At 36.4% G+C, this 25,464-nt stretch overlaps 1 protein-coding gene across 5 annotated transcripts in view; it reads right to left on the bottom strand.

Moving 5' to 3' along the window:
* l(3)mbt (lethal (3) malignant brain tumor) overlaps positions 1-19,421 on the bottom strand; it is a 65,917-nt gene extending 46,496 nt beyond the window's left edge. Inside the window, exons 1-5 of one of the 5 annotated variants that reach the window (XM_083130625.1) lie at positions 19,346-19,421; positions 16,373-16,428; positions 15,226-15,570; positions 3,519-4,224; positions 1,326-1,999 (exon numbers count right to left, since the gene is read on the bottom strand). In XM_083130625.1, the coding sequence (XP_082986751.1) occupies positions 1,326-1,999; positions 3,519-4,224; positions 15,226-15,564 (1,719 nt within the window). In that variant the 5' untranslated portion in view covers positions 15,565-15,570; positions 16,373-16,428; positions 19,346-19,421. Of the gene's footprint in view, positions 1-1,325; positions 2,000-3,518; positions 4,225-15,225; positions 15,571-16,372; positions 16,429-17,528; positions 17,635-17,854; positions 17,874-18,016; positions 18,118-19,345 lie in introns of those variants that run through there. The other 4 variants (XM_083130629.1, XM_083130627.1, XM_083130628.1 and 1 more) reach the window with 4 other exon arrangements.
* Between the last annotated feature and the right edge of the window lie 6,043 nt (positions 19,422-25,464).

Genomic DNA, 25,464 nt, shown 5'->3' with positions numbered 1-25,464 from the left:
TTTCACACATATATTTTAATTTCAGTCAGTGGTGGCGATTAGAGATGCATTTCCCCCCCGTTTTTGGCTATTTTTGCCCCTGCACTATGCTAAACCTTATCCATCCAGGGGAAGTAAATTGTCCTTGCTCCCCCCTCCTCCAGTTTTGTCACCTTGCTTTCCCAGTTTTGAAAGGTTGCATGCATGTTTCATGTTTTCCTTATTTTCAGAATTGCACCCCCCAAATTTCTTTCCGATGACTAATTCTGGTGCAGCCGCTGACCAACAGGGGCAGAAAAGTCATCCTGATAGCAAGAATTCTTGACTACAAGTATAATTTCTTGAATTTTTATTAACTTTTTGACCTGCTTGTTGATTTCTTTACTTTCTTCGACTTTCATGAATTTCTTGACTGGTACACCCTGATCTAAAACAAAGCAAACTACAGCAGAGTTGTTCGTAAATATACCAATTTTAACTGCGACCATTGGCTGAACTATCTGTATGAAATAAATTATGGCAAATAGAGCACCACATGCTCTAACTTAACAAGAAGATATGTAAAAATTGTGCCTCCACCAGGGATGAAACCCACGGTCCTCGGTATTCAGAAATTAAAAAAAAGGTCTATTAAGTAAAAGGAAGTGTTTTATCTGTCCCACGCATGACGAGGGCTAGTATTCTAAGGGTAGAGTGTTTAGTGTCATAATTCTCTGCACAGAAACAAATAAATATTATGTTTAGCTGTTAGCAGAATAGTTTCTTTAATGTAAAAAATGTAGTCTGTGCATCCCACTCATGACAATGGAATGGTCTGGTATGTATGCAACATACAATTTATACAAATAATTAGAGAAATGTATATTTTGATTTTGACAGAAACATGAAATAACACACTGTAATGTTAATTTTTCAAGTTTACGAATGGTGAATTTTCCTACCATATTTTGTCACGAAATGAACTGCAAAATGAGATATAAATTCTTAAGCATTACATTTGGAATTTATCTACTCTTGTGGCAATTTCTGAAGCCTTAATCATGGAAAAATTGATTAATTCTGTTGTAAATATTTGAGAAGCAACATTGGACTCCCTTACACAGAAATAAATTTAATACACTCATAACTACTGCCATTAGAAGAGAATACTTATTTCGTGAAATAAGTGTAGTTTTTAAACCAAATAACATTTTATGAACTGCTTCTGATCCCAAGATGTGCCCATTTTTTGTGTTGAAAAGTTGATTTTCTATTCACCAAAAATATGTGGCTTTACAAAGAAAAAATCAATAAAACTTGATAATTTCACAGATCAGTGAAAAACTTTAAAAAATAGAACCACTTACTTTTAAATTACTTCCAGGCAGGGCACCAATTCCATCTTTCCACTCAAGCACCTTCATTGGATCAAAATCATCCACGGCCACTTGTGAAAGGTCAACCAGATTAGGTATGTCCTTCAACATCTCACCGTTAGTAGCTTCTGTTTCCAGGACACTCAGATCACCGTTTACAAATTCTACCTTAGCATCTTTGGGCTCCTCTTTAACCTCCTCAACAGTTGGAGGTGCCTCATCAACCGAGTGGCATTTAATTGCACTTTTACTAGAGAACGTGTCCGGCATGTCATCGCCAGCAAAAATTGCATCCACGGCTTCTTGCAAACACTTGTTAAGATCCTGGTTCCTCCTCCTCTTATCATCCACGATCGCCTGAACTTCGTTATTATTAGCACTATTATTATTATTGTTGTTATTATTCATAACACTATTGTTGCCATTGTTAGTAGTCATGTTGCAGTTGTTGGTTGTGGTGATGTAGATTTCTTCGTGGCATTTTCCCTCGGGTTTTATAATCACACTGGTGGACACATCTTTCATTGTTGGTTGCGGAGTCTCCTGAACAACAATTCCATTCGCTGCTTTTGATGAGGTGCATTTCTGTAGAGTGTGTTTGCTTATTGGTTGGAGTGGAGGAAGCTGGCTCATGCTGCCAACCATTGGCTTCGCTTCTCGTAAAACTAGAAAAGGAAAAAAAAAAACAAAAAAAAAAACATTCAATAAAAAGTAGATTCTCATATACTTTGGACAACATTAACTACTTAATCTTGTCTCAAAATTTCCAAATGTGTTCATCAGATGAACTCACTCACTCACTCACTCACTCTCTCTCTCTCTCTCTCTCGCACGCACCCACGCACGCACGCACGCACGCACACGCACACACACACACACAAAAATTAACTGGAGATAAATTAAAAAGAGAACATACTGCCTGAAGAAAAAGTTATTCTTCTTTACAAGCAGTTCAACACATCTTTTGATGCAATGTTTTAGGGGAACAAATGCTCCTTTCAACAGACATTTATTTTTAGTTTGTTCAAACTAAAGATGTATTGTTCATGCTGCTGATCATATCACAAACTGTGAAGTCTGTAAAATTCACACTTCAGATTAAACCGTAACAAACCAAACAATTAATTACGTTCTTTAAGGATGTACTGAAATCTGAGTTGTTATCAATTCTCCCAAAGTACAGACATAAAATGGCGAAAATTTAACGTAATATTTCAATTTTAATCTTTATTAATTACTGTGTGTGAACCACAAATAGCTTTATTCTCACAATTGATGCTTGACAATTTTTTTCTTTAAAATATAATTAATGAAAGTCTAAATATTAATATACTACAACTGTTATTAATCTTTATGTTAATTTGTTGAAGATAAAACTACGAACTGATTTTTTTTCGCAATCAATATATATATTCTTGATAAATAAATTACTAGTAGAGGCACAAATTAACCAATAAAAGTAGTCTTAAGAAACAATAGCTGACATATCTTCTGAAATTGTTCTAGAGTAATAATCATAATAAACAACAGACAACTATACAAACAAAAACTGACTGAATTAAATTTTTTTGAGTGTATTGGCACAGATGACCATTTTGCACCCTTCAATGTATACAGGAAAATAACCTCTTATGTAAAATCCTTATCTGAGAGTTTTAAAATCTGCACATTCACGAAGGATGTGTCAAACATTTAAAATGACATTACACATAGCATAGCGGAGGGTACAGCAATTGCAGCAAATTACGATGTGCGAGACGGCTGTGTCAAAACTGAGTTAAAATTACTTTCTTTATGGCAGTTTGGTCTTTGGCAGGGTCTACACCCCAATTATCTAGCAAAATGCAAAATTTGAAGTTGTCATTTATTTTGCATCAGTACTGTGGGGAAAAAATGAATTTGCTACTTACATACAAGGTATTATAATATTCTGATGTAATTCTTGAATATTTAAAAGCAAGTTAATGCATTGTTGGAGTGGAATACTTACAAAATAACATTAATCAGACTTTTGAACAAACTTTTAATTGTTACAATTCTCAAGCATCAGTATCGACTCATCCATACATTTAATGCTAATTTGCACATCCAAATTTGTATATGACCTAAGTGATTATCACCCTTTATGAAACTAGAATAACATTAACTAATACGAATGGCGTAAAAACTTGGCAAAGTGCTTACCATTAATGGAGCCCTTTCCGTCAGCTTGAATCTGCCCATTAGAGATTTTCAAATTTATCATATTTCCTTTCCCAGCAACTTGGGTGGGAATTGCCATCGGAACGAGCAGTGTGCCCTGCGAAGTTGGTTGCTGGACAGTGACCATTTTCTGGGGAACGGCATTTCCCACAGTGGTCGATGGATTTGGTGCAGGGGACAGCTGTGGCAACACAGACAGAGAAGCTGGAACCGGTGCCAACAGAACCTTCTGGTTTGTCGACATGAGGCCCGCAGGAAGTGTTGGGCGAAGAGGCGGTGCCGGTGCTGTCAACACCAACTGTTGACTAACGGCTGGAGTCTCCACCTTGTTCCCTCCTTTGATGATGGTCCCCAGGTAGGTGTACGTGTGCTTGCTCGAAGGAACGGCTCCGACCGGGACTGCATTCATGGCTGCCATCATCTGGCCCCCTTGCACCATTGTCATGGGTCCCGCAGGGCGTGGTGCTTGAATTACGAAGTGACTGGGTGCTGCTGAGACCATGGTGGACTTTGTTGATGTTACTGCAACCGGGGGAACCGATGCAACGACCTGCGTGGCAGATATACCTGGTCGGATAGCAGTGGTGGTGGGTGTTGGAGCAACTGAGGTGCCACTTACTTTTGCTGCTAAGGTTGGCACAAACTGCGTGCTTGTAGTAACAAGGGCTGGCCGTGTAGCAGATACAATCTGGTGAGATAGAAACAAAGTTACATAAATAAATGTGTAATTAAATGAAGAAATTATTTTCCCTCAATTTTAAAATGAAATGGGCTCAACACTGGTCTTAGCCAAGATATGAATGCCCCTGGAAAATTTGCAAACTAAAGTGTACGAGGCCTGTGACTACAGCACCATAAGGGCATACTTATCTTGGTCAAGCTGTAATTATGCTAAGTTGAAAGTTTGGCATAGTAAGGACTACGGCCCGGATAGTTATGCATTTTGCATTATATATGCTAATGCATACTTTAAATGTTTTTTGATAAATGCGTAAGAACCATATACACAGTCCGTCCAGTGGGAAAGGTGACTAATGAGAAATTAAAGACGAGACGTTGTGGACTGGTAGATTACAATAACGTTTATTCAAAATAGACACCTTGTGAGTCAATACATGCACTGAAGTGGTTGTAGAACATTGTGAAGCAGTCTTGGTATTCTTTTGGATGTCTGGAATGGTGTCGAAACGCCTTCCTTTCAATGCCAATTTCAGTTTCGGAAATAGCCAGAAGTCGCATGGAGCTAAATCTGGAGAATATGGGGGGTGATCGAGCTCCACTATCCCTTTCTTGGCCTAAAACTGGCGTACCAACCTGCTCTCTGCATGGGTGCATTGTTGTGCAACAGAGACCATGAGCCTTGTTCCCAATATTCAGGATGAACTCTACGAATCCTGGCCAATAGACGATGCAAGACAGCCACGTAATACTCAGCGTTCACAGTGTGACCCTCTGAAGTGAATTCCTTGTGGATGATGCCTTTGGAATCGAAGAAAACATTGAGCAGAGTTTTGATTCGGCTCTTCTGCATGCACACTTTCTTCAGTTTTGGAGAGCCTGGACCCTTCTACTTCGAGCTCTGACGCTTTGTGAGTGGTTTGTAGTGAAAGCACCATGTTTCATCAACTGTTACAATGCTTGACATGAATCCTGGATCCACATCAGCTGCTTGTTTCATGTCTTTGCAGTGTTCCACTCTGCAATGTTTTTGTTCGTCACCGAGTGTGTGTGGCAAAACCACGCACAGACCTCCATTTGCCCAAATTTTCGGTTAGAATGACATGGACTGTGGACTTCTGAATTCCAGTGAGATTCTCAATAAGCCTTGCAGATGCACAACAATCCTTGTGTACAATCTACGCCACTTTTTGGACGTTTTTGTCAGTTCACGCAGTCACTGATGGTCCTGCTCGCGGATCATCTTCAATGCTCTCCCGACAATCACAAAATATTGCATACCACTTAAACTTGTTCTTACGGCTTAATGCCTCACTACCGTAAACAGTTTGAATCATTTGAAACATCTCTGTTGCACTTTTACCCAATTTGAAACAGAATTTAATGTTGCTCCATTGCTCTGTTTCCGACCGACGTACATCAGATACTGTTCGTCACAAGATCTGTACGTGTCGACCGTCGATGCTAGCGCTTTACAACTTTGCCGGAAGAAAGTCAAAATGTGTCGCTACGTAGTACATATACTTCTCCATAGATGGCACTGGTGGTTCTGTGGCAAAAAAAATCAGTCACCTTTCCCACTGGACGGACTGGGTACGTATACAAACTTGTATTTTAGAGCCAAGAACCACTACTAAAATTGTATTTTACATCTGTGTTGTTCTTAATAAAAGAACTTCCTATTTCCTTCCATAACTGCTCTTCATTCTCCACTTTCTTTTATAAAACCAGGGGATAAGACTTCTTTCGTCCCCCTAGCAGGAATACTTAACAACTACTCTTTGAGAGAGGAAGGACAACAATGGAGAACAATCTATAAATGATCATGAACTAGACATGTCAGATATTGTTGCCTTAAAATATTATGCAGTGCATCTTATAAAGTAGAATCAGTTTTATTCAGAGTGTAATAATATTCTTGCCGAAAAGAGAAGGAATTTCAAGTTTGAAAATGGAGATATTATGTAGCGTGTCTACCAGTAAAACAAACTGGAAAAGTCAGGGAATTTACTATTTCTATAAAAGTCATGGAAATGTCAGGGAAGCAGAGGCACAACCACAATTTTTTTTGGGGGGGGCAAGTACCAGGATAAACGTACCAATAATAATAATAATAATGCTAATTAAAATAATGTTACTAATAATGTTATTGTAACATTATTATTTTTATTATCATTGATTTGCTTTATTTTACTTCGTTTCTTGTGCCACTTTTGGCTAATTTGCGAAGATGGGGATGAGTGATGGCTTGATGAAAATTATGAATGGATATTTGCAAACATCCATGCCCAAGCCAGGATTCGAACCCAGGACCAACATTTTTATTATTACTATTAGTAGTGGTAGTATCAAAGATGATGTTATCCTCGTAAATTACGCAAACAGGGGGTAGAAGTTTGTACCAAAGCATTTGTCTTCGTACAAACGATTTGAATTATTTTTTTAACACCTTCAATTTCACATTGATAACGGAAAATAAGCACATATACTATTTTTTGATGAAAGTTGTGCAAATTACTCACAAATATAATAAAAATATATTAAAAACTTACATTTTTGCGAGTATCTATGCTGCTTTCACGACGTTTCGGGATGCAACTGCTCCCTTCTTCAGGCTGTTCACTTTTGGTTATACACAATTCATAACCTCGTCGACCTCTTATTATGTATAGGATATGGGATTGGTTAAGTGTGTGTGGATAAAAACATTATGCAATTATGTAGTATTGCAATTGCAGCACACGCGGGCCGTGGCTATTTAGTTTTAAAGTTTCAACATTTCAAGGAGCAATTTTTAATCAGGAAAACAGCGTGATAATATGACGTGCACCAGTTATGGGTGTTAGGTTTTTAATGTTTTTATCCACACACACTTAACCAATCCCATATCCTATACATAATAAGAGGTCGACGCGGTTATGAATTGTGTATAACCAAAAGTGAACAGCCTGAAGAAGGGAGAAGTTGCATCCCGAAACGTCGTGAAAGCAGCATAGATACTCGCAAAAAAAGTTTTTAATATATTTTTATTATACTATTTTTGAAAGACAGAAAATGTTTGATAAATGCATTCCAAATTTCATTCTTTTTTACATTAACATAACTTTCATGCATGATATATGTTTCACATATATGCAACGTGGAGTGACGTGGACACTAAATTGTGTACATATTCAAAGTTTCTTTAATAAATATTATATATAATATATTAAATACATTTAAATACATTAAACAACCAATTCATCCATCTCACAATAAACCAACAGAAAAAAATTACATAAATTGCCTCTAAAATGTGCACGCTCCCTTTCCTAAAAACAATTGTTCATGCATTTAAAAGAAAATCAATTAAAACAAGCCTTATTTCTCTGTCTGGTGATTTACAATGCATTACAGCTAACAAACAGAAATTGCGAGCGAAGCGAGCAAGATAATTTTTGAATTCAATTTTTTCCCACGCTAAAATCATTATTAATTTCATAGGGTGCAAATAATTTCACGGAATGCCATGGCATTATATCATTTACAACTTTTGTACCTCCCCGATGGTGTATTGGTAACATCGTCGCCTTGTGATCAAGGGGTCCCAAGTTCAATACCCGGTGGAGGCACATAGTGGTTCGGAACCCACTTTAAGCTATAGGCCCAGCCTCAATTAGCATTTCTGTGCATAAAGTACACTTAAAAAAAAAAAAAAAACACGATTGTTCAGCACCCAGGGCAGTCTCCCGCCATCCCCTAGCTATGCTTCTGAAATTCACAAGACTGGCAAAAGAAGGCATTGCGAGCGAAACGAGCAAGAAAATTTTAAATTTGAAGTTCTGGACGGTATTTGCCCCCTGCAGGTACACTTGGCCATCAATGTTTGCCCCCTTGAACTCATTGCCAACCAAGGTTGGGAGGGGGGCAATGCATCCCTGCCCCCCACCCCCTGTGGTTGCGCCACTGCAGGGAAGTCTACTGTGTGTCTAGAAAAATCTGAATATTATTAGTAAATTTTGCCATAATTATGTATTATGCTATAATTGTTATGATTCTTATATAAAGAAGAATTACTTATTAACCATACGGCAACATGTGCAAGTATTACATAAAAGCTCCAACATTCAATTTCTATTCAGTTTCCCTTCACTTTATCAATAGTTATCACTTACATGTGAAATGAATATTCTAAAAACTTGGTCAAGTTGGATTTTAAGTGTGGTGTTACCTAAAATATAGTGACCTTCTGAAAAATGTTGGTTCTTGGTTTCGAAAAGTCTGGGAAATTTGTTTTATGAAATTCTAGACACCTGTGTCATGTTGTAATGAAGTGAAATTTGAGGAAATCTGTCTTGAGGTACCTGAACGAAAACATTCAAGAAAGGTAAGGTGTTTTTGTAAAGTGCATATCAATTTGCATATTTTAGGTATTGTACATGCATAACTATCTGGGCCCTAGTAATGACAATGCTACTGTGTATTTGAGATCTACTTGGAAGTAAAAGCACGCACATAGTCATGTTGTATAAAAATTAATTTAAAATATTTATCCATAAATGCAAAGGCTGCATCTATAATATTTACATTTATGCATGTCACAGAGTATTAACATAAAACACTGACAAACATGTCACTCGTAAAGCAAATATGACAATTTACAAAGGCACACCATAGGAACAAAAACACATAGTGCTTACTAACAGAAAAAAAATGAAATACGATAATGTCCATAAAATTAAAATTCAGCATCAATTTCTAATTGTACACTCCTGTTCACATAAAGTGGCACACTTTATTGGGTTAAACAGTTGAAGAAAGTGACACTTTATCTGAACAGGAGTGTACATAACAATCATACTGCTAAATTTATACTACAACAAATACAAAGAAGCTTTCATACACAAAGATAAAATGTAGGAGTTTCTGTCATTTGGAGGGAAAGGACGAAACAGTCAGTTGCTTTGGAGAAAGACATCACTTGGTTCTGATTAGGGATTGCCAAACGGATCCGGATCTGAAAATTGCGGATCCAGATAGTTTCGTATCTCAATCCCATTATAATATTACCACACCTTAAAAGGTATTATGATCTTCGATTACAAATAAATTTTTCATTTGTTAGTCCTACAAGATTTTTTCAAGTGTTGTTCCTAAAATAATTTGCTACTCATTGGCTAACACACTCGTGCACAAAAATAATCTTACTTTTTTAACATAAAATGTCAGAGGTGATTTTGTAAATTCCATTCAAACAAATATGTATTCATTCCAATGTATTGGAAATGGAAACACACATAAATGTGAGACATTCCATTCCACATCTAACAAGATAGAAATGTTATACAAAAATTATACAATTGTTCTACAGTTACAGTTAAAAATTAAAATATAACATTATAATATATGCAGTGTTATATAATTACAAAGTGTACGACTAACAAGGGAGGTTATCTAAGTGTCCCCCTCCGATTTCCATGAAACTTGGCAGGTGTATAGACGGGCCAAAAGGAAGAAATACGTGTTTTTTTGTTTCGGCTAAAAAACTGTTCTAGGGGGCACCCCCTCAAATGTTAAGATGAGAACAAATTGAAGTGGGGATCTGACCCCTGTGTCCCCCTCCGATTTCCATGAAACTTCACAGGTGTATAGAGGGGCCCAAACGAAAAAATACATGTTTTTTTGTTTCGGCTAAAAAAAACTGTTCTAGAGACCAACCCCCCCCCCCTCAAATGTTAAGATGAGGACAAATTGAAGTGGGGATCTGACCCCTGTGTCCTCCTCCGATTTCCATAAAACTTGGCAGGTGTATAGAGGAACCCTGTTTCTTCCTATGCCATATTTACGTGGTTTCGGGGTCAGATCCTCACTTCAATTTCTCCTCATCTAGACATTTCAGCAGGGGGGGTTGCCCCCTAACACCGTTTTTTAGCTGAAACACAAAAACATGTACTTCTTTCTTTGGGCCCCTCTATACACCTGCCAAGTATCATGGAAATCGGAGGGGGACACTTAGATAACCTCCCTTGTAAGTGTATTAATTACAAGTTGCGCACTATATACGACAGTCACTATTTATATTTTGAGCCTTGGCAACACTGATTGAAGTTAGGTGCGATTTGACGTTTGCACGGAATCGTCTGGCATTATTGACCATAACGTACTTCAAATGTTTTGTCAATAGCTTCATTTGTGTTGTTTATGTTGCCTTAGAGATTGCGCGACAACAATAAAATGGAATTAACTCGTGAACATTTTCGTGCGATGATTTTTTACGATTTTCGAGGTGGATTATCAAGACAAGAGTGCATCGATCAACTTACTTCCACATTTGGCGATGAAGCCCCATCCTTTGCCACTGTGAAATGCTGGTATAACGAATTTAATCGTGGCCGCCATTCGCTCACCGACAAGATTCGCGAAGGTCGTCCAAAATCAGTTGTTGTTCAAGAAAACATTGATGCTGTGCAAAACCTAATACTGCAAGACCGTCATGTGACATACTGTGAGATTGAGGCAACCATAGGCATTAGTTCCACCAGCATATATAAAATATTACATGATCATTTAGCTGTGAGAAAGGTATGTTCTTGTTGGATCCCACACAATATGACAAAAACTCAAAAAGACGCTCGCGTCAATTGGTGCAAACAAATGCTCAACAAATGCATTCGTGGTGCTTCAAAAGACGTATATAAGATTGTAACAGGTGACGAATCATGGATATATGCATATGAGCCGGAACGTAAACAGCAGTCGACTGTATGGGTGTTTCAAGATGAACCCAATCCAACAAAAGTTGTTCGCGCTCGAAGCACATCGAAACAAATGGTCGCCTGTTTTTTCGGGAAAACTGGTCATGTGGCAACTGTGCCTTTAGAGGAACGTAGAACGGTTAACTCTGAATGGTACACAACAATTTGTTTGCCAGAGGTCTTCGATCAAATACGGAAAACAAACAAATGCCGTCGGATCATTCTTCATCAAGACAATGCCAGCTTTCACACATCTCGTCTAACAACCGACTTTATGAACAGTCAAAAAATCGAATTGATGGGTCATCCGCTGTACAGTCCTGATTTGGCACCCAATGACTTCTTCTTGTTCCCGAATGTCAAGAATAAATTGCGTGGACAATGATTTTCGTCGGCGGAAGACGCCGTTGATGTGTTCAAAAACCATATTATGGAGGTGTCTCAAGAAGATTGGAAAAACTGCTTTGACAAATGGTTCGAACGAATGCAAAAGTGTATTGACCATAAAGGAGAATACTTCGAAAAACAATAAAGCAGTTTTCAATGCCAAATTCCTGTTTTTTCATTGTTAGGCTCAAAATATAAATAGTGACCCTCGTATGTATGTATGTATATTATATATATGTATGTATGTATATTATCCGGTAACAATATGTTATAAACACATTCTTACTTTCCAAAGAAGTGTTCATGTGGGATGGCCAAACTTTTCCAAATCTGAAAAATCCGGATCCAAAAATTCCATATCCGTGGATCCGGATCCGAAAAATTTTTGGATCCGGATCTGGCCATTCCTAGTTCTGATATTGTAAAATGTGGAGAGCATGGGGGTGTGGATTGATAAGTCATTTGAGTGGGAATTTGTGCTTGTAAATTTAAATTCTAAGAAAAGAAAAGTAACAGGGACAATGCCTTCAGTCCCTTAGACCACACCCATCTCTCAGTACGGGTTAAGCTATAACCCAACCCTCATGTTTCAACTCTCCTAAAGACTTCCGTAGCCATGTTCAGCAATTCGTAATTCATACAGAAATAGCTCTGCAACTTATGTACACTTCTGTTCACAGAAAGTGGCACACTCATTTGAGTTGAAGTCCAGCTTTGGGTCTGGCAGTACAGCCTAAGTAAGTGTTCGGAAACCAGCAGTGTTGCTTACTATCAAACATTTGAACTACATGCAGGGAATTTTTTGTCTCTCAGACTCAGACAAAAGGGCTAGTGGAAAGATTGCAGCGTAAATATTAATTAACTGGACTGTCCACGTCTAGATTGAAAGTAATGTAAATACGAAAAATTAGTGAAAAATATATTTTAAAAAAATGCATTTTTGACGTTCGTGAAGAAGTGGTTATCACAATGTGTTAGAATGCGAGGGCCCCAAGTTCGAATTTGGCCTGAGCATGGGTGTTCTTTTTGAGCCTCTCTTCATTATTGCGAGTAGCCAAAAATGGAAGAAAAGCAACACTAAAAACGAAAAAACAAACACAATTTGAATAATCGAGGCGGAAATAGTGCTGTTGTAATTTCTGAAAATGATGCAAAAAAAACTATTTTTTTTTCTTTTCGGAAAAAGTGTTATCCTAGCCCGGGAGAAGGTTTGAAGAATATATTAACTCCTTCCCCATCCATTTTGGCAAACATAATCGCAAAGTTGGCACTGAATATGCGATGGGAAAAATAATAGAAATCCGAAGCAAGGAGAGTTTATGTCACAGCCAGGGAGGCACCCCTCCCCCACAAACACACACACATCAGTCATCCAGTCTATTAACAATAAGTCAATGGTTGTCCTTTCATCTAACTTTAACAGTAAATGGAATTTTTGTACATTTAAAATTGTTGGGCTTTTCTTTTTTACACATGCACGTTGGTTTCGTAATGGAGCAAAAAAATAGAATTATGACTCATCACATAGCAGAATCCACTATGTTGACGGAAGCTAGAACACCATTATCTATAATTATGGTTTGAAACACTCACCTTCCACAAAAGCACGACTTCACAACGTTTTCCTTCATTTTCATGCACAAGCATGACTTGTATTCTCTCAGCAGTGTGTACAGCACACAAACACTATCTGATGAAGCGTGTTGCTTTCAAATTAATGTAATTAGCAAGAAGTGACATCAAAAGTTTCGAGCTGGACAGGAAAAGATGCAATCTTATGGATAAATTACTCGAATAGTTTGGTTTCTTTACCGTGGCTTGTGGCCATGTCGGTTAAAGGCCAGCTTTGTAAGCTGAAATCCTAGGTTCGAATCCCCATGTCTCCAAAATATTTTTATTACCAAATGGGTGCTACATAGCCTAATGTATTTTATTCTCCTCACATCAATTGCAGCCTGAAACTCTGTTATTGTTTGCGTGAAAAAAATAATTTGTAACAGAAATTTAATCTGTTACATTAAATTTAATGTAACAGAAAACATCAAGAGACTTTGTGAAAACAATGATGACTTTGAATTAATGATATTTGGGATTCATAATTTGAAATAAAAAATAATGTGATAAAAAAAATCTGAAATAAAAATAAAACAGACTACTTCTTTTCACAGTTAGGTTGCTATATTACAACAATGTAACATTGACAACATCAATTATATAAGGGATTCTTTTTGTTTAAAAAATTGCTAACCATTGCTATAACTGTATTTTTAGTCAAAATGAAAATAAATGTCTGATGAAAGGAGCGTGTATTTTCCTGAAATGTCACAACTAAAAACTGTTTTCTTATTCTTGTAATAACCGTACACTACAGGAAAATAATTCTACAATGCAAGCAATGCATACATACAAGAAAAACTGTAAATAAATTGTCTTTGTGTTGGATTTACTAATTTCAGAAGGCTTTACTGAGTCCAATGCAAACTGTATGACATGGCAATTCAATTGAAAACTGAAGGATGGTACATTTTACTTTGTAACTCAAAAATAACCAAAATGTAACTTACCATGTTTTAATTTCTTCCGAGCCCTTTAATTTTATTTCAGAATGTATTATGCATAAATACTGATCAGAATTGGATCAATAGTTTTAGATGTGCTTCAAAGATTGATTCTCCTGCACGGAATCAAATTTGGCCACTGTGATGGGTCGTTACTGTAGAAATTATATGTCTAACCTCGCAAATGATAATAATTGATTGACATGTAGGACTAGAACTGCGAGCAATAAAATTACCCAAGCATGCTGATTATCGCACTGTATTGCAATGATTAGTTGATTGGAATTTGTATTAAGGTCCACTATATGCATAGGCTAATCGGGACGTGAGCTACAGATTCTAGTGGAATCCGACGGACAACCTAATGAAATGGTACCTCCACTGATCGAATCCGAGACCCCTTGATATCAAGGCAACACAGTTTTATCGGGGTTGGGAGCCTAACTTTAATATTTTCAATCCTTAGCATTTAAGAATTAGGTAGTTTGTGTATTCTTTAATTCTTTAACATCGTATTTGTCCCTCTCGAATATTTGCAGCAATAAGGATAGATGAAAGGAAACCGAGAGAACATTGCTTAACATTTATACAGTTGTTGGTATTCCAATAAGAAACTAATAAAGAGAAGAAAAAACATAACGCTTCTTTAGATTTTGAATGTTGTCTTGCTTATAAAAATTCATTTAATTTGTCACACCTGTTAGACCTATTCCTAAATAGAGTGATATAATTTATAGAGGCTAATAATTGTACACATTTAGCAGTGCATGCCAACAAACCAAGAACAATATCACAGCCAATGAATACGTCCACCTACCAGGCAGGCAGCAGATTTCGTAGCAAGTTTGGGACTCATGATTGACCCATTACTTAGTATGAAATGATCAGTGGTCACTGTTTTCCAGGCATATTTTCAGCTGCCCCCTCTCCTTAATTTTACAACATATCGTAATAAAGTAACCTTGTGATCTAACCGAATTAGAAAATGTATTTGGATATTGTACTTGTCCCGATGGAAGTTTAAGTTTTTAGTCTAAATGCATCTACCATGCTAAAAAAATCTAGGGGGCTATAGGGTGAATGAGACCAGTTTTGGGGGCTTCAGCCCCCTAGAGCACCAACCATGCACATAGTGTGCCTTCATGGTGTGGTGCAATATGCACAGGGAGCTTTACCTTACCAAATCAACAGTATTAGTCATTTGCATGCATATTTAAAAATATTTAGTACACATAATTCTAGCTACTAGTTTCTGTAGGACATTAGAACAAAAATAAGGTGAAGGTGCACTACTAAGAAAATAAGTGACTGAACACACAACAGACAAATTACCTGAGTTACCGGATTTACCATGTTCGCAAGTTTAGGCTGTGCTACAGACTGCGTTGCCGCAATGGCCATAGTAGTAGTTGTGGCATCACTGACACGCATAGCAGGAGGTCCTTGGATGTAGATTGGCACTAAAGGAAGTACCCTCGCACCTTGCTGGGCTGGTGACAAGACCTGCTGGGAAGGTGATCCAGGGACAGTAAGGGAGGGCCCTGAAGTAACAACAGTCACTTGCTGGCTTGCAATGGTTGTTACTGTCCCTTCTGTTACTGTTGAGATCGTAGTGGTTCCTTGCATGGGAGGACCACATGGTGTCAACTGCATACTGGAAACTGACGTCATATCCACCTGAAATGTAAAATGCAACTTCCAAGAAGTGAAAGAGAAAATAATTTTAAAGTCAATTTACTAGATTCATCACTTCAGATTTTCTACACGAAGCTTTTTAGCCACAGGACCCTGAAAAATTATGTACTAGGATCAACAGTAAGCAGGAACTGCAGTAATAAAAAGTTGAAGCTTTGTTTACTGCTTAACTGAAATAGCCTATATTCCATGAGTACTAATCACTAATTTTTAGATTTACAGCTTTCCTAGTTTCTAACATAAAAAGATTGGATGTAATGCAAATTCATGGTCCTTCAGAAGGGAAGATGAGAGGGGCATGCCCCTATCAAAGTGGATGTTATGCTAAATTGCATATTTCATGTGCATAATTTCATTTCAATGACATACACTGAATTAATTATTTTAAAAAATCTGAGTACAACCATATGTCACTTGTCTCTCTCACTGTCTGGTTGAGATAACCTATCATGCTTCAGTCTCTACCATCTATTCTATACATTGTATGTTGTGTACATTTGTATACATGTAAACAAGCAACTGTAAATAATATGTAATGCAATAATTGACAACTTGATATTGCATGCAAAAATGCTCAATCATATTGTAATTTCACATACACAAAGTAGAAATTCTTTAAAATATATAATAGAGGCTATACAATGTCACATATCATTGGTACTGTACTCAATATTTAAAAAAAGGAAGATACAAAATAATAAAGAATTTTATCCTTTTAAACACACACAGTTTTCATTTCACAAAAAAACTTCTCAAAATACTCATCCTCAATATATTTACTTGCCTGACAATATTGTGTACTTGATATGCTGCCTCTGATATAATACTTCTTTCAAATACCTGTAAAAAAGTACATAAGTTACTATTTTATTTACCTTTGAGTATAATATGTTTTAAAACAAACTTAGAACTTGGTTCCTAAAATGCTCAAATTATTTATCAATAAAACAAATTAAGGATTTAATGTATTATTGAAGAAGAGCGCATAAAAGACAGACAATAATTCATAACATAACTGAAATTATTATACAAGAATTAAATATATTTTTAAAATAAATTATAAAGTGGTCAAACATAAAATAGCTGGAATACAGTATGCCCATGCAAATTTATATATGCATATTTCATTTTTAAAAATACATCGTTTCAAATTTCACATCATTAAAATGCGAAAGCATTGTTGTAATTCAAAAAAGTACACTACTGAATCTTTCATAATAGAGGCTACATCGAATACTCATGCTAAACTTTGAGTTCTCTCAAAATGCAACTTATGCTTGATGCGCTCGTCTAGTTCCTTTAAAAAATCACAGGGAAAGGAAAACATGTACAAACTATCTGTACCATGATTCAAAAAAGAATATCAAGTAAAAAAAAAAAAAATATTTCTCTGGCTTAATAGGCAAACGCCTTTACTTTCGAAATGCGTCATTTCAGAGTTCATAGGACTAGAATCCGAAGGTACAAGCTCTGTAATTATTTATCCTGCTTACAATTTTTTTTTTACGAAACACGTTTAAGCTTTAAATAACAAAATTAGGCTCTTTACAAAACGCAAATAGTCGCGTTGCGCTCTTCTACTTCCTCAAATATCATGAGGGAAAATTTTGAACCAATCAGCATTGGTGCTCGTAATCATTCTCGACCTCCCACAATTTCCCAGATAAATAAATGTAGTATAATTCACTGATATCGACCATGACAATTAATTTAAATAACCACATCAAATATCCATTAACATCTTTTGAGAACAAATCACTTTTATACTGTTGCTACTCGATCTTATTAAAGGCAAACACAGTCGCAACTTGTATTACGCATATACGGGAAAGACGACAATCAATATATTCTGATATTTAAACTGCAAAAAAAGATTGAATTGTAAAAAATAAAAAGTAAATTATCTAATTAAGTAGGCTGTATCATATGCTATATCTCACCTTGTACTAGCTTCCGGACGTTTCATTAAAATTTAAACAAACATTAAAAAATAATGTCGATATAAGCTTACGTTAGCTTCATGCGATGGCGGTGATACGATAAGCCCCGCCCACAAAGTAAGACGAGGTGTGACGTCAGTCTGCCTTCAACAGCTACTACAGCTGTTATGCGACAATTTTTGGTCATTCTTAGGACGAAACATGGAATTTAGGATCTAACCCATGATCAATTCGAATACTAACTACAAAAAAAATCCACGTCTTGCGGATTACAATTATTAACACATACATGAACATTTAGATAAGAATAGTAAGTTCGGCTATACCGAATACGTCATACGCCTGGACAGCCATTCCATTTCCCTCCCTTACAAACTTGACGCGTACACAATCGAAGTTCTCTGAAAGTGATAAATGAAAATTCACGATTAGGATAAACTGAAAATGTTACATTCGCTGTGTGTCCCACTTAAGGTGTATCAATGTACCTTTTCAAAGCTGCGTGAGTATCCCAGAATCCATAAATGTGTTTTTTAAACACAAAACACCACTAAAACAATCGGGAGAATTTCGAGCCTCCCAACTTGAATGCTGCTTCACCTGCGCCTAGAAACGACTACGGCTGAACGTCAACGAAATCAATACCGCATACAGATGCAAGTCTGATGTTAGATTATTACTCAACTAAAATAAACGTGATTATTAAAAATGTTAATTGAAAGTAATATAGATAATATATTTAATGAGAAGCAAGCAAAAATACTTTCTTCCTCTTTTTACGAGAGCCAGCAAACTTGCATAAATTCTGCAGCATGTTAATTTAGGCAACACGTTTATTCAGCATTAATCAGTTTCATCAATCCACATCAGTGTGATCAGTCCTTCCAAGCGTCAATTTCACATTCTTGTCAACCAAGGCCAAATTGTCATTTCAAATGATAAAACATACCGACATGTTCAAAGTCGTACATTAACGTCTTTTCAAATTTCAACTGAACAAAAAATATTTTTTTCTGATTAAGTGTATTTCTAAAAAATGTTAATTGATATCTCAATTCAATTGTCGAAACTGCATGAGGATTTACTTGATAAAAAATTTGGAATACGGGATTTTTTTTTATGCATAATTTTAGCTATCCATCAATGTATATAATGACACCATTTCTAACTTCGACTATGTTGCTGATATGAATATAATACTTATTGCCTTTTCTGTGGTATCGTACACACTACACAGTAAATAGTTAGGGCCAATAATAACTCGAATATAATTTGTCATTTGCTTTGGTATTGAGACATTATTATACCTATGTGTTATGTTCCATGGAAAAAAAAACATGAAATGAACGAAGTTTTATGAGGTATCACAGGAAATTTAGCTTTTAACATATTTGTGTGTACAATATTACTTGGGTATTTTTTTTAACTAAGCGCAAACACGAAACTTGAATTTTGCCGCTCTACAAAAATACATTGAACATAATGTATCATACATATCTACTCAACTTTAAGTAATTCATTTTCATGGTATCATAGGATGAACGTTTTGACATCCATCCTCAAAGGTAAACATGACTTTAGAATATAAAATATCGTAATATGTGTGAACCTCCAACCTGCAATACCATATCAAGTGCAGGCAACCCTTTCAAAAGGCTGTGTTATTATGCGGAAGGTAGAAAAAAATATGTAGCAGGTAACTGAAAAAAACTTTTGTGATAGACAACCTGTGCTTCAGCTTTAAAAATCAATGCTTTTTGTATTCATGTAAGGGTAATAAGCATGCGATAAGTTCATAAAATGTATAGCGTACGTACCTTTGCCTGCAGCTTTCGCCATCATGCGAAAAGGTAGGGTGGAAATTGTATCGGCCGTGCAGTAGATTGCGCATGCGTACTACAGTGACGATTGCGTAAGAATACAAGAGGACCGTGCTTCCACACCGCATCCCGGGAGTAATATGTATTCAATGTAGATATTAATAAGATCTCGAACGCAGAGGTCTTATTTACTCCAACTTTATTGCAAATACTTCTTGATCTTTTACATGAGTATAATTGCAACTACAGTCGTAGGTAGACTGAATTCTTCGCATATAAATGCATTTATAATATGTTTCTTGTATCATTATGCATTGCCATTATTTGTAATGTGGTCTGCAAACCTGAGTTGTAAGTTGGTGTAATAAAACAGCTTCGTTGTCTGTACATTCAAAAATAACTATTGCTGCATTTGGTCGAATAAAAATACCATCCAATTCTTTCTTACATATTTATCGGAATGAAGGGGTGTGGCATTAGCAACCACGCAAGCAATAATTTTAATAATGTTTTACGTCATGATTTCGTTTCATTCGTCCACATACTAGGGATGGCCAGATCCAGATCCGGATCCAGAACTTTCGGATCCGGATCCAAGACTTTCGGACCTCGATCCGTTTTGCCATCCCACATGCTTCTTTGGAAAGTAAGAATGTGTTTATAACATATTGTTACCTGCTAATATATATATATATATATAATATACATACATACACATGGACGTCCGCAGGATTTTTTCCAGGGAGGGGCAAGGAAGGTATATTTTTCCAGGGGGGGGCCAACATGGCATATTTTCCCCAATAATAGTGTTCATCCCTCAAAAAACATTGCTTAAATATGAATTTATCATGTTCGTGCAATAATTAACACACATTATTGTGGCTGAAATTAAATTATATGTGTGTAATATGTAATTTTTGGTTGACTTTCGTTTTCCAGGGGGGGCCACGGCCCCCCCTTGCCCCCCCTTCCGGACGCCCATGTACATACACACATATATATATATAGTGTGTGTGTGCGATTTGTAATTAATTAATACACTTACAAGGGAGGTTTAAGTCTCCCCCTCTGATTTCCATGAAACTTGGCAGGTGTATAGAGGGGCCCAAAGGAAGAAGTACGTGATTTTGTGTTTCAGCTAAAAAAAAAACTGTTTTAGGGGGCAAAACCCCCCCCAAAGGTCAAGATGAAGACAAATTAACGCGGGGATCTAACCCCGAAACCACGTAAATATGGCATAGGAAGAAACAGGGGGCATAGGGCCTCTCTATACACCTGCCAAATTTCATGGAAATCGGAGGGGGACACAGGGGTCAGATGATCCCCACGTCAATTTGTCCTCATCTTGACATTTGAGGGGAGGTTGCCCCCTAGAACAGATTTTTAGTCGAAACAAAAAAACACGTATTTCTTCCTTTGGGCCCCTCTATAAATCTGCCAAGTTTCATGGAAATCGGAGGGGGACACAGGGGTCAAATGCCCACTTAAATTTGTCCTCATCTTGACATTTGAGGGGGGGTTCCCCCCAAAACAGTTTTTTAGCCGAAACAAAAAAACACGTATTCTTTCTTCGGGCCCGTTTATACACACACCTGCCAAGTTTCATGGAAATCGGAGGGGGGGGACACAGAGGTCAGATCCTCACTTCAATTTGTCCTCATTTTGACATTTGAGGGGGTTTTGCCGCCTAAAACAGTTTTTTAGCTGAAACAAGAAAACACGTATTTCTTCCATTGGGCCCCACTATACACCTGCCAAGTTTCATGGAAATCTAAGGGGGACACTTAAATAACCTCCCTTGTTAGTCTTACACGTTGTAATTATATAACACTGCATATATTATAATGTTTTATTTTAATTTGTAAAACTGTAACTGTAGAAAAATTGTATAATTTTTGTTATATGTGTTAAAGGTTTCATCCTGGAATGGAATGTCTCACATTTATGTGTGTTTCCATTTCCAATACATTCGAATGAATACATATTCGTTGCAATGGCATTTACAAAATCACCTCTGACATTTTATGTTAAACAAGTAAGATTATTTTTGTGCACGAGTGTGTTAGCCGATGCGTAGCAAAGTATTTTAGGAACAACACTTGAAAAAAATTCTTGTAGGACTAACTAATGAAAAATTTCTTTGTAATCGAAGATCATAATACCTTTTAAGATGTGGTAATATTATAATGGTATTGAGATACGAAACTCTCGGATCCGGATTTTCGGATCCCGAACTTTCGGATCCGGATCCAGATCAGAATCTTTCGGATCCGGAACCGGAATTTTCGGATTCGGATCCAGATCCGTAACTTTTGGATCCGGATCCGTTTGGATATCCCTACCACATACCAGAATAACCGTAACAAGATGCTCACAATAACCCTACGGACAAAGGCGTGCCAAGATTTTTGTAAAGGGGTTGTTTGTCATCTTAAGTTAAATAATTTATTTTAGTGCTATAAATATATGTATTGTTTCTTATAACTGTCCAGAGTTAGGTGGTCAAACATCCAAAGAAAAGTAAATAAAAATGCTTCTTACTCTTTTTTTGCTATCTTTTCCTGCATTTGGCTTTTTTTATACTGAGCTTAAGGCCACGCCACTGCTTGTAGATTGTCTCTGAATTTTTGACTCTTTACGAAGACAATATTGGTTACGGACAAGGATTAATTAATAATAATAACTTACTATTGTGATAATTTGGAGATTAGGATAAAATTTCAATTTTTCTTCTTGTAACTACATTTGTTGGGAGGAAGGGACTCATCTGTTTAAATGTTATCTTCCTGGTTTTGCATGAGGAAAAATAAATGTTTTCTACTAATATCAAATCACGGCATGAACCACCAAACTCCGATTTTGACAGTATCTGAAACTCGCCTGAACATACTTAAAAGAAAAAAAAAGCCGTTTCTGGGTTACTACATTTTGAAAATTTAAGGATTTTCAAAACACAACTTACATGTTTAATCGATTAACTCTGCCTCTAAATGAGATAGACCTCGGACGACACTTATTTCGCAGCTTTTAGCGTCTCTTAGCAGCGCAAGGGCAAAAAACCTTAAAAATTCAAAATTTTCGTAATTTTAAAAATGTTTTCCATATTTTCTAACAATTCTCCAACATCGATTCTTTTCCATATTAAAATACTAGCTAGGTACTCGCACAATTTGTTTGATTGATGTGGTTTTCTTCATCTTACGTTGCCTTTTTGCCCACTTTTGGCTAATCGCGACGATGGTAATGAATTGTGATAAGATGGAATGAATGAAGGGACAATCACAAGCAACAATAAAATGATCACGAGTGTTGAGAAATGTTAAGCAGAACCATAGGCGCGCGCAGACCCTCTGATTAAGGGGGCAAGAACTTTGGTGAAAGTTCAGAAAGTTGAGAAAGAAAATCCTCGTTCCATCTCACTGTTTTATTGTATTGTTGGGTACGAAAGTTCTCTCTCCCCCCATTTATATTCCTTTTATGTGGTTCAGACTAATTTACATATAAACATGATTTCGTACAGCAGATTCAAAACAACTACACATAATTTATTCATTTCCAATATGTGATCAATTTATTCTACTAGCACATAGGTGTAAAACAACTAGGCTAACGACATGGACGTATTTAGGGGATCCAGGGGTTCCGCCCCCCGAAAGACTTACTAAGGACTAATGTGAAATAATGAAAATGATGAAAGAACTAAAATTAATTAATCAAAATTTACTCGTTGTTTAATAGAGAGTTATTTATTTCCGCCAAACGTATTGGATGGCAAGTATTATATTGGGAACATATGACTTTGAATGACAATTCCAAGGAAGATTTATGCAAGATTTATTATCTACTACTTATAATAATATGCATAAAATATTGCCAGGAACTTCATTTTTCCTGAACCTGATTTAACATCCGTTTTGATAGTCAATAAATTCTTTATCTATTTGACATTAATTTTGCAGATCTTGTAAGCTACATAATTAATATGTACTGTTATATCTCTATCCTTATACTGTCTTTTTACCTATTCATCTAATAAAAATACAATATTAGTCAATTTGAATATTAATAATTTTAATTAATACTATTTCAATTAATTGAATATAATTATAATCATTTTATTTTAAATATTAATATTATTATTATTATTTTGAGACACTTGTTCCGGACCCCTCCACGAATAACATTTCTAGAAACGTGCCTGGTTAACGAATAAATGCGCGAGTCTTAATGACAAGAACGAAGTGACATAGTCCAATTAGGCTACATAGGAAACAAACTCGCCGTAATTGCTTGGAACTTTCGTCGGCTTGAAAATACTTTATTTGTAAACAAAATAAATAAATATAAAAATATATAAATATAAATAAATAAATATTGTTTAATAACGGTAATAAGATTTCTCTACACTAAATTTCTAAGTGAGAGTATTAAAAGGGGCAACTGCTTCCCTTGGCCCCTCCCCCATGCGCACGTATGTGAGCAGAACAACAAAATGATTACTATTGATTAGAAATGCTCAACATTTTTCAACACTCGTTGAAAAATATTGACAGCATTTTTCCACACTCGTAATCATTTTGTTGTACATCAAAAATTTAGAGCAATATTCAAAATAAATTAACATTTTAAAATCCGTTTTATGGGCCACATGAGTATCCGACAAAAGTACATCAATCTAATTTAAGAATTCAAGAATTTAATGTAAGGATGGTAAAGTGAGAAGTTTTGAAATGTCGTCCTACAAAGTCCTCACGATAACCAATTGAAGACTAAAATTGGTAAACGCTGTAAGTGCCACAATAATTCAAACACCGTTATACTGTGAAATGTGCCGTGCTTCATAATGTGGTAAACGTGAAATGTGGCTGGTAACCCTCTAGTAGTTCAAAGGGCGTGTAAAGAGGTCACTAGCGTGCACGTTCTTACGGGCTGATGTGCGGAACGATGCGATTTCCCAACATTTTCGATTTTGGCACTTACAACGTTTAACACTTTTAGTCCTCAATTATTTATATATATAGCTATATATAGACACACACACACACACACACACATACATATGTATGTATATGTATTATCACAGACAAATGTATTAGGCAGACATCGATCTCAGGCAGCAAACCTCTTGCTGTTTAAATTAGCGGCTGCAAGAAGTTGAGGACTAAAATTGGTAAAAGTGCCAAAAGCGAAAGTTTTGGGAAATCGCATCGTTCCGCACATCAGCCCGTAAGAACGTGCACGCTAGTGACCTCTTTACACACACTTTGAACTACTTAGAGAGCTACCAGCCACATTTCACGTTTACCATATTATAAAGAATGGCACATTTCTCAGTTTAACGTGGAAAACGGAGTTTGAATTATTGTGACCCTTACAGCGTTTACCAATTTTAGTCTTCAGTTCATCGTATCCACAGCTTGAAGGCGCCCATTTTCACTTCTGGATCGAACTATCAATCAGGAGTTGGCCCTGGTAAATTTCAATACATTTGTCTGTGGTATTATGTTACACATAATAAATTACTCTGTAGGTCGAGTTTCGAATTTGCCACCGAAGTTCCGGGATTCGAGTACCGCCCTTGGCATGGGTGTTTGTGAGTGTCCTTTCATCAATTTGATCCTGTTAACATCATGCTCATCGTCGCAATTAGGTAAAAGCAGTGTGCGATTTAACGGCAGGGAGGATGCCGCGGACCCCCACCCCAACAAAGCATCTTATCCCCGGCAAAGGAAAATTATTTTTATCCTTTCCAGGGATGTTTATATCCCCCTCAAAGAAAATGGAATTGAAAGATACAGTATACCATTTCTTAACTGTTACACACTCAACTGAAAAATCATTCGTGTCCATTAATTGTCAAGTCATCAAAAATTTCCCTGCAGAAAAGTATGCATCCTTGTGGATTAGAGGAGGACCATTCTACAACTGACCATCCTCACCGAATATGTATTCACGTGTTCACAAGAAACTTGTAGGTGGTTAAATAGAAATTAAGTTTAAATATGGCAATGAAAATTTGGATAATTTCTCCGTGTTACTAGTTATTTTTTGGACAATGTTGAGATATTTGTGGATCAAATCATAGATTTATACCAATTATTATTGAGAATACAACT

Source organism: Lepisma saccharinum, chromosome 1 (genome assembly GCF_977018435.1).
Source record: "Lepisma saccharinum chromosome 1, izLepSacc3.1, whole genome shotgun sequence".
Classification (NCBI taxonomy): Eukaryota; Metazoa; Arthropoda; class Insecta; order Zygentoma; family Lepismatidae; genus Lepisma; species Lepisma saccharinum.
This window is presented reverse-complemented; position numbering and strand designations above follow the sequence as displayed.